This window comes from Buceros rhinoceros, unplaced genomic scaffold, assembly GCF_000710305.1.
Source record: "Buceros rhinoceros silvestris isolate BGI_N320 unplaced genomic scaffold, ASM71030v1 scaffold20611, whole genome shotgun sequence".
Taxonomy (NCBI): Eukaryota; Metazoa; Chordata; class Aves; order Bucerotiformes; family Bucerotidae; genus Buceros; species Buceros rhinoceros.
Window position 1 is genome coordinate 25488 of NW_010396318.1, and position 11065 is coordinate 36552.

The 11065-nt window shown below is 36.9% G+C and overlaps 1 protein-coding gene across 1 annotated transcript in view; it reads right to left on the reverse strand.

The window, feature by feature from the left end:
- Positions 1-3967, reverse strand: part of ABHD5 (abhydrolase domain containing 5) — a gene marked incomplete at its 5' end in the record, with an annotated part of 9544 nt that extends 5577 nt beyond the window's left edge. Inside the window, 3 exons of the mRNA XM_010145880.1 lie at positions 169-323; positions 3202-3574; positions 3882-3967. Of these exons, the coding sequence (XP_010144182.1) occupies positions 169-323; positions 3202-3574; positions 3882-3967 (614 nt within the window). The remainder of the gene's footprint in view (positions 1-168; positions 324-3201; positions 3575-3881) is intronic.
- Between the last annotated feature and the right edge of the window lie 7098 nt (positions 3968-11065).

The following is an 11065-nucleotide window of genomic DNA, read 5'->3' on the forward strand; positions in this document are numbered from 1 at the left end:
GTGTGCCCTCTTGCCCTGAAGAGCTCATCTTTCCTCAACCCCTCCCCCCTTTTTCCACCAACTCTGTGGGTGACATGGATTTGCTCAAAGCTTATCTTAATCAGGTATCTTCCCCATGTTTATGTTTAACAAAACCAGAAACAGTATTTAAGAGTATTTAAAACTCACCAAAGGGTCCTGCTATCCTCAGCCCAGCTAATGGATTAAATGGACTCAATATAGCTCCCAGTGCTTTGATCCAGATTGGAATTGGTCTTTCATGTTCAGCATTGTCAGGCCTCTCTGGAAAACCCCATGGTTCCACTAAGATAAGATGCTTGACCCTGTTGGCAGAGAAGGTTCAGAGGTTTAGAGTACATTAATTTTTCCTCAACTGAGTACAACGGAAATGTGCTATCTGTGGACTGTGCAACCTGTTTTAGTTACTTCTATCACAGTGGCTTATTACCTAGTTTGATTCACCAATGGTTTTCCTTTCAATTGCTAATTACAGAAACAGTTTTCAATAGATACACATACAAGAAAAAGGTCAGTCTTGTTTCCGTTTTTAAAAACAGCCTTATCTATATGCTCAGTCAATATTATTTGCAGGAGCAGTTTCATTTGAAAAAAAGATAACTGCATCTGTTTCACTTAAGTAAACTTGCCAGAAGTCTTTTTTTTCCCAAGCCATCTAAGATCTCTGTTGTAGGAAGGGATATCTGAAAAATCATCTTATCAAAATAAAATTTGAACTGAGACAGGCAGAGCAAAATTAACAGATGCATTCTAAATGTTTTAATTTTAGGTCATGAAAGAAACATTATAGAGACAATTTATAAAATTATTACTCAAAGGAATCTCAGTTAGAGGCATAGTACGAGTCTCCAGCACATGCAACTATCAATCACTTCATGCTGCAAGTCCCCCTCAAGCAAAAAATCTATTTCATTTTGATGGGTTGGAATCGTCCATTTCTGTTTAATCCCATAATAGCACCTACTCTAACTGTCCTAGATACTGCCAATTTCTGGAAAAGTAACTTTTAACTATACTTTTGCATATTTAAGGTGATTTTCATGTAAGCTTCATCAAATTTATTTATTCTTCACGATTTCCTTATCTTTCAAAGCCATGAGATTAGATATTTAATACAGCAGAGTTCTTAGTGCCCGAACAATGTCAGAAGTGATTCCAAAGGCTATTTCTGGACTACAATCATTTGGGAAATCAAAAATCTGTACTTGACATGAGGGGTTGAAAAGGTTTAAGATCTCAAAGATGTTTCTTGGCTGTTAGCTCACCCATAAGCTCATTTGCACACAGCAACAAACACCAACAGTAAGAAAGGACTGGGTAAAATTTAACTAAACCAACCAATCTTTAGAGAGGTTAAAGGCTAAGGAGCACAAACAATGAGGAGCTGTTCAGGACAGGCACACATTCTGTGCACAAACTGTGGCATTAAACGTAACACAGCAAACTCATGAATAGAAAGAGAGTAAGGTTTTTTTCATGTTTCCTTTCTTAATACTTTCCTTTCTATTTTTGGCATTTCTCCTTTTGGTAATCAAGCCTAAAACACAACCCAGGGTAACAGGAAGTTAACCATGAGAATCAAGTAGTAATAAAAGAAGTTGCAATATTTGAAATTCATGATCAACTACTAGCTGGGAATATTCTAAATGGGAATCCTTTCGGATTAGTAACCTCAGTTGTCCCATGAACAACTTTGGTATAATGTAGTATATTAACGGATCATCTGAGCTTGGAGAAACAGATCTACCTCTCTAACAATGTCTATCCAGAATCCCTTAAGCTCTGATGAATTGTTAGATAATCTGGATGAAAGCTGTGCTCTATTTATTGCTTGATTCTATGCTGTCATAAGATTCCACCAGTAAATATGCTAATTTGGTGGTGCTGGTTTAATTTCAGATAAACATTAGTAACGTGAGACCACAAATTGAAAAACACCCAAATTAATTAAACCCAACTTAAGCACAGTGAAAACAAAGTGTCACTTTCATTGAAAGTCAGCAGGAGGCAGAAACAAGGATGGGATAGTGCCATTCATAGATACTTCAGAAATAGGAGTAAGAAATTTCTAAATGATCCTACAAAAATCAAACAACAGTTTCCTAAAAGTCAGTTTATGCCCAAAAGGATAACAGGTTTATATCCCTAGAGCAGAGCATTGCATTTTTCATTGCAATTCTAGATTAGACGCACACCTACTTTCACACCATTTCCAGCCGCCTGTGCCAGTTGTCATCCACTTGGAAAGAAAAAGGCCAAGTGTTTCAGGAAAAAATTACATATATATTTATTTCAAGGTTTCAAAATAAGTGACAAGGAAATGTATATGGTATAAATCAATATGAATATAAAATAATAAAATATGTTTTGTATAATATAGAATCTGTCATACAATGTGAAAAACTAAACTTATATTTAGTTTTTCACAGGAGTCCACTACGTGTACCTAAACAAAAGCAATGTCCTTTTTTTACATAGTGTGACCTCAGCTGGTGGGATCCTAGGTCACCAAGGGCTATATAACCAGACCATATAAAAAAAAAAAAAAAGGCAAATTATTAGTTTAAGGGGGAAAAATATGGTTTAGTTGTTGGCCTCAATGTGGTGCAGAAAACTCTGATGAAATATAATTACAGGACTGCTGCAGCTGAGTTGTTTTGCAAAGAAAAAATATGATGTGGCATACAGACAATTTAAATCCAACAGTCACTAAATTAATTTTTACATCATCATGCTGTCATCAGGCCAACTGCTAGCATATAGACATATAGTACCTAAGGGAATTATGTTCAGAAGTTTCAATGTTTTCCATAATAATGGAAAGTTTGCCAGAAACAGGCCTATTTTCCCTTCACAAACCTATATTTGATCATAGATGTCACAAAACAAACATCCATAAATACAATCTTGGCTATTTCACCTTATAACATGGCAGGGGCATACTGAGAAAAAAAGAAAAGTAGTAAAGTACACAGAAAAGCATGTTTACCATATCCACTTATTTCTATTCATCTGGAAACAAATCATACTATTAATACTTTGGGCTTAAAATTCAGTATCAAGTTTCACCAAAATAGCACAGTCATTTACTCAATCTATAAAGAGCCTGATTAAATAAAATCTTTGTTAAAATAACTACTCAAAACAGAAAAGGAATTCCTTAATTTCTTTATTTTCACATACCTTGATGGGTATTTTAATGAGTAAGCAGCAGCCAGGAATCCACCTAGGTTGTGTCCAAGCAAAATCATTTTTTCTAACCCCACCTCCTTTCTCCATTCTTCTATGGATTCCACAAACTGATTTTCTGCTTCCTGAGCATCAGTGTCAAAGTGAGGCCTACTGCTACGCCCAAATCCGAGGAGGTCGAAAGCATGAATGGTCCTGTTCTCACAGAGATCTTCAAAATTGAGAGCCCACAGTCCAACACCTCCTCCAAACCCATGCAGGAGAACAAGTGGAGTTTTATGTGAAAGGTCCGGAGAGAATGTCAGGGTCCATATTTTATTTCCATTAGATATATACACATATCGTTTATTGTATGCGCTTGCAATACCTGAAGAAAGAGTGGGAAAAATCACTGCTAGACGTGCCTGATAAAATACAAAGTTTGTTCTGTGGAAAACATAATTTTAAATAGGAGCTCCTTTTGAAAGGAGAGAGCCTACAATCAAATATCTAAATAAAAGAACAATGAAAATCTAATTCTAAACCTGTTTATTTCATCACAGTGTAAAAGCCATATTTAAAAACAACTCTGATTATATCTAATATATTTTCTATACATTATATAATTTTCTATACATCTAATATACAGAAAATCTAGTTATATCTATAAATCCTATTAAAACCCCAAAACTTACACTTTAGCATTTTGTCCTCAGCCTCTTTAAGGTGTAGCAGTGATGTGGGACACCAGGCAGGAAGCCAGCTGAATAGCCATCCTAACCTACAACAGCAGTATAAAAAAAATTTCTTAAGCAAGATGTTAATTTTTTGCAATTTTTGCACCATTTGATGCTTTTAAGACATGTCTTGCTGTTTTTCATAAATGAGCCCACGTAAACTACATGAGTGCACAGTGGGAAGAAATTAACTTTCTCCTGACTTTTATAAAGTGGTATCATGATCAGGGGTGTTCCTGAAGCAGCATCCTGTTTCTGCACTGTGTTCATTATTAGAGCATACTGATCTATCTCCACCAGACCAGGCTGCTTCTGAGAACTTGGAGATATCGGCCTTCATGCCCACCCAACAAGCCTGGCAGGATATATGCCACCATCAGTGGGCCTTCCCGTGTCCTCTCAAGATCCATTGGAAATCTGCCTGCACACACACTACCTTGCTAAACCTACTATTTCCAAAAAAGCAACAAACTGTGTGCTTGCCAGTCTAACCTGAACTGATCCATATACTAGAGAAATTTAAAAAGTAAAAAATAAGTAGGTTTATTCTAGCAAAGCAAAAAACCTAGTGTCTTCATTACCAACTCAGAAACAAAGTCCCAGAGGAAAAGAAACCAGCAATTTCAATTCCCCCAACAGAAACTGCTTTTCCAGCTGTCAGTTACTATCTTGGTAGTACTAGCTTGACCATGAGAGCAGGGGGAATGACTCAGCTAGCATTGCTAGCGCTGCCTCACCAACAGTGCTTCAAAGGACACAGCAACTGGGTACAGCTTTTTCTGGGTGCTAATTTATCCCTTGTTTTGAAGATTAAATTCTCTTTTTCCCCTCTCACCTGTTTTTGAAGTGGCTCAGACTATCAGCGCAAGGGTTGCTACTTAGCACTCCAGACCATTCCTCGTAGGGAAGAGGATAAGGTCACCAAATTTACAATGAACTTTCTTTCTTTAGGACTTTTTTCCTACGCTAAACCACTTTCCAGTTAAGTATAGTATTTTCAGGACTGAACACTATGAACATCAGTTGTACAACAATTAAAGTTAAAAGGTTACTAAGATCCAATTTTTCAGAGCGTACACAACACACACTGATAACAAATTACAGATTTGACTTCCCAAGTTCTTTACCCAAAGGACCTTCTCTCCACCTTTTCAAGGGGCTGAGCTACTCCAGCTGCGCAGCTCCTAAAGTCTATGATACAACATGGAAGGTTTACTGGGGATACACAATGCAATTGCAAGCAGCATTGTTCAGATTCAATGCAAACTTACTAGGAGATATCAAGAAAAAAACCCCCAAACCATATCCAATCAAAAAGGATTAATCATCCGGTCAACCACATCCACTGTTATTCAGTATTATTTACTCCTCTGAGAAACACACTGATGTCTGGCTGTTCTGTAACCTTCCTAAACCACCGGACTGTGAAAATTGTTATAATGGTGTATTGAGGGACTAGGAAGGGATGGTTTTATGTTCTTCCATGTCATGTCTTCATGGAATCTAAGAAATGAAGGAACTCAGCATCTTACAGGATTGGCCATCCAAGTGCTTTGCTTCCACATTAATCTACACATTTATTTAAGTTAGATTTTTAAGAATTTAAAGGTGGCATCAGCCAAAAGCAATTTTACCAGCAAATAACTGTGAAGTCTGAGTTTAACAATATTACTAATTGTGTTCAGTGTTATCATTTACTTTGGTAAATTGTTAAACACCACCATTCTGAGCCAAACTTTCTGTATTTTCATTCATAACTCTTAAGTCAGAAGCACAAAATCCAGGCACTATTTTCTGTGCACACAGAATGCTAAAATAAGCAATAATGATTACTATCTTTCGACATATCTAAGGAGTAAAGAATAATTGAATGTTGTGTAAAACATTACTAAGGACAATACTGTTTTTCCTTAGCTGCTTGAATGTTAATTTGAATCAAGAACTTGCTGTCACAGAACAGCTTAAATTGCCGGAGGGTAACTTTCAAAAGAACTGAGAATCAAGTAGGGGCAGAGGCATAGTGAACCTGACCCACCCATCCACCTCCATTAATTAGGTCAAACTGGATGAAGAAAGTGGCAAATAGGTAACACAGAAAATACCATTCTCTCAGCTAGATTAATCTTATTTAGCTCCGTGAGAATTGATTACATGCAAGACAACTGATGGATTTGTAGCCAGTTACAAATTTAACGTACCCCACAAAAGCTCATGAAAGCTTAGATAATACTGAAGAACTGAAAACATCTATTGTAACACTGAGGTATGTACTGAAACAGCTGAATAGTCTATCTGATTTTTGGCTTGTAATTTTTGGCTTTTGGATTTAAAAAACAAAGCTCTACCATATAAATAAGTTCAACAAATGTTCAGTAGAAGTTGCTCGTAATTCTCGGACATATAAATATACATGCGTGGAGCTCATTCACTTTTCAAGCTTACAATTTACTGACATTAGTTATATGAATTCATAGCTTACAAGAAGTATTCAACAGAAATTAAAGAGTAAATAAAATACATTCTTGAAGGCTAAGATAAATGCTCCTTCTGTTCAAAGAACACATAAGAATATAATGGTGAGATTTTATTACTTACAAAATGAAGTAAAAATTTTAAAGTAATCCACATTTAATGGAAAATGACAGAATGCATTACTGACTAGCATGAAAGAGGACTCAAATTTTCTAATTAAATTTGGAAAGTTAAGGAAATTAGAAAAATGTTTATGAAAATAACACTGCATGAAACTGAGAACAAGATGCAGCAAACGTATTGGACTTAAACTTTTGACAGAAGTAGCTGACTGCAGTTAATATGCAGTTAGTGTGGCAAGTCAAAGAAAGCTATCATTTAAAATGCAAAAGATAAAAACACAGAGAGAAATCTATGTGTTAGTCCAGCTCTGAGAAGCACCCTACTTCTGTTTTATTCCTGTTGGTGTCAGTATGCAGTAAACTGGATGATATAAGGCCTGAATCTCAGGCCATTCCCACTACCAGCAGACCAGATCAGATCCAGTCTAAAAGCTTACTATTCCCTCTGTTTTGCCAGTTCAACTATTTTGTTGCTGTTCTATCAGATTTGTGAAAAGATTCAGCTTTAAAAGAAACTGTTTTAAACCAGATAATTATGGAGACCCAGCTACAGAGAAGTTAAACAGTGAACCAGCAGATCTATGGGCTAATAAAGTGGGAAAAAAGGCTAGTGATGGCAAGCTTTTAAGTCAGAGCTACCAGTGACAGACAGTAGCATATAATCATGACCTCAGTCAGTCTGGATTGAACGGGGCAGGGGTGTCTCAGGAACAAGGCTCAGGATACGGTTTCATAAGAACATAAAGAGCATAACCAATTTTAGGAGTCCTTGCAGTCCTTCATTCCTGTCCCGAAAGTGCAGCATGTTCTTTAACACTTCAGTTTTCTGGGAATAATGAATACAGTTAGAACCATTCAAGCATGCACTATTTATATACAGTAACTGTTACTGCAAAGGCTGTGCATCCAGGGGCAGATCTTCTGCATGCATGGTATAAGTCAGAAGTAACATCATAACAACAACTTGGATGAGATGTTCCTAGGACAAAAATTAGGCTCTAGCAGTTGCTGACAAACACCAGGAGGAAAAAAATATTCCACTTTCCACTTCATAACCATTTAATGAAAAGACCAAAAATGTTGTAATCCTCAGGGAAAGACCTTGAGGAGCATGCTAAAGAGGCAAGACCCAGAAGTATGGATTAGGAATACAGTATGGGAGCAAAGAAACCTCAATTATTAACAAATGTCCGTTTACCGTTTCCATGAGGTGACCAAAAAAAATGTATGAAATAGCTATGAATGGCCTAAAAAGGAATTTTTTTTTCCCAGATGACATTCTAACCCTGCCTATAAAATTCTGTTTAGATGAGTTTTAAGCCAAGATGTTCCATGCAATTAGATGTTGTGAAACTCTTGGACACTTCAGTAACATTAAAATAGAATGTTTTGAAAACCTCTGCATAGTATTTCTAGGAAGTATAATGTACATCAGCCCCATTCCAACAAAAAACCCATGACAAGTTATTGCAGAATATTGCTGCACTAGGTCAGAGTTGAAAACAATGCATTCTACTGCAATCTGAACTCTGTATTCAGAACATATAGCATCAGAATGTAAAAATTCAGAAACAAATTTTATTACTTTATTTATATTAACAGTGATACACAGGACTATCACTTACCAAAATTAACCTAAGATTGTAAATAATGAATGTGAATCCATAACCAAATAGAATTTTCTGGCTATTTTAGTGATACTGAAGTTTACCATGGTATTTAATTTCATTTGAGCAACCTGAACATTCAGGCAGTGGAGAAGACCTACAGTTTTGCTTCCTCCCATGCTGAACCTCAGCCATAGGTATGCCTTGCTGTATACCTTGCATTATTGCAGCCCCCTCCCCATTTTCTTCTCTGTCTCCCAGTATTGCCTTTTTATTTTTAATCCATATGTATCCTTTTCTTATGTTTCTGTCATTTCTTCCATCCCCTTTCTAGATATACCCAAAGGTGTCCACTTTAGAATATACACTTTTTCAGTACATATCACAAGATTTATTCAAGTTTATCCATGGACAGCCTGTCACCCAAGCCTGCAACCTGTAATGCTTAAACTGATTACAAAGCAGCTGTGTTAGCACCCAATGCAAGAAGTCATTGAGCATTGTGTGTGCAATAATGAAGAAACCATGTATGCGGTCATACAGATGTTATTTATTCCTATTACTGTTCACTGCCATTCAGGTTCCAAATCTACAAAAAAAGGCAGTGTCCTACCATCCTTCAAAATGTCACAAAGTCTCCTCCACAGTCAGGTTAAAGTCAGGTGACAAATATACTACAGATCAGAGAACTAATTAAGTTCAACAAGCTCTCAGAAACACTCTTCATCCCTAATTTATAAGATGCTCTTTAACATAGAGGCATTTCCCATTAAAAACTTTATGGTCTGCTAACTGCTAATGGTAACCAGCTAAGCAAGCCCTTAGTTATTTCCTTCCTTCCTTTCTTAGGACCTATTATTTTATATTTTGATTTAGAAGCTAAAATCAAACACAATTTAGCAACTACAGACCAGATGTGGAAGAATACAAAGATAAAGATGCAGATGCAGAGGAGAGGAAAGGGAAGAGCTGCACAGTCCTATGAAAACTACTCAACCTTGTGACAGAGAACCTGTGTGTTAGGTCCTACCCAGGCCCTACATTCCTCTGCCTCCTCCAGAGTAAACTCGCATCTGATAGAATTTGGCATTGACAGAGCTGTTAAGTGCTTTTACAAAAAAAAACCCCAACAACCCAAAAACACAAAAAACCCCAAACTGTACACTTAATTATGAATTTGTGAAGAAAAGTATAAATAAAACAAAGAAAACGAAAAATCTCATCTTGGTGCCCATCAGATGTTACCTAACTTTCTACTACTTCAGTTTCATTCATCCACCTACTGATACCCTTGAGATAACCTCAACTTTTTTAAACTTTATTCGTTCATCTTCTCACACCCACCATGACAGAGGCCTGCATTTTAGACTGTCCCCAAGTTCCATCAAACAGGACAAGAACAAAATACAGATGTAACAAGCACCACTCATAAATCTGCACCATTGCCCACCCACACTCTACCCTGCTTATCTTTTGTTTACATTCTGTAGTGTATTATGCACGAGTCAGATCACAACTTAAATAGAAGACGGATGTTTTTATTTTTGCATAAGGAGCCCTATAAGAACAAAGGTAAAAAAGGCTATCTAAAGCAGGTGATTATCTCCCTTAGCTCCAAACACACTATACACAAATTCCCCTCCTACTCAAGTGTGAATACACACTGAAGACAGGTTGTTTAACTGCAGATCATTAGATCAGCTTCTACATTGTGTTCCTTTATTATAGTCACCATACCATACAGAAACTTAACAGTTACCTATGTCAGACTTCAAGAACTGGCATTCAATGTTTTGGACTACCTAACCTCATTTTACCTTCCTAGAAAACCTAAGAAGTACACAACACTTTTCATAACAGACTGTTTTGTGTACCTGCCTCCACAACAAATGCTTTAGATGTCAGGAAGAGTAAGTAGTCTTAAGAACAGGTAACAAGTTAAATGAGTCTAAAAACCCACTGCATCAAATGTCCTCTTATGGAAAGGTACAATGTAATTAATAAGTCTTTAGTGTCAGTATGACACTTATTAAATGTAATCAAGAAAAAGAATTCTACAATAGTCTGCTTAGGACTAACCGACCTCATTTCTTTTTTTCCTCATTGCAATATCCTTTTCCTCCTCATTTCAATATATGAATGGATTTTCTCAATGACAGTAGGTGAACTTGCATCTTTTGTTACTGAGTACATTTTTACACCAGTATCTTCCCCTCTCTTCTACTGTCTCCTATGATTCTGAGTTTTCTGTTGCAACTCATTCAGAGTACCTTCCTCCTCCACCATTCCTTTCCAGGTTTTCTTGGTGTGACTTAAAATCCTTCTCTTTTACCCTCTTAACCTTATTTCAGCTGACCTCATTCCCTTAACGCAGTTTCACTGATCCATAAATCTCTCTTCTCGACTGACCTCTCTCCTGCTATTCAGCTTCTCATCTGGATCTTTCAGAGCCAATGCAAAGGCAGACCCTCACCTTTCCTCCCATGCCCTCTTCTCTCTGGCTGTACAACTCATGTACAAATCATGTACGAAAACCTACCCTGAAAGAATGTCAGAGCTGCAAGTAAATACTCAAAAGTTATGAAATGTGAAAATCAAAATTTCCTCAACAAGCAATAATAAACCACTATATAAGAGAGAAGATAAAAGATGGTTTAATAATTTATCAGTTGGGAAAGTTTTTCAGCTTCTTTCATAAAAGTTCAGAAAAGTCAGAGATCCTCCTGGCACAGACACTGTCCCTTTTAGAGGGCTAGGTCTCTAACTGGGCCTACCAGCCCCCTAGCAGGCTCTAAAAAAATGTAAACATACCCAAGCGCATGCCATACTGGCTAAAGTTTATGTTCTCCATCCACCCATAGTCACCAACACTATGGCAACCTCACAGCTAGCTGCCCCTCTGGATTTATGGCTCCACTTTAATATCCACTGGGGCTACGAT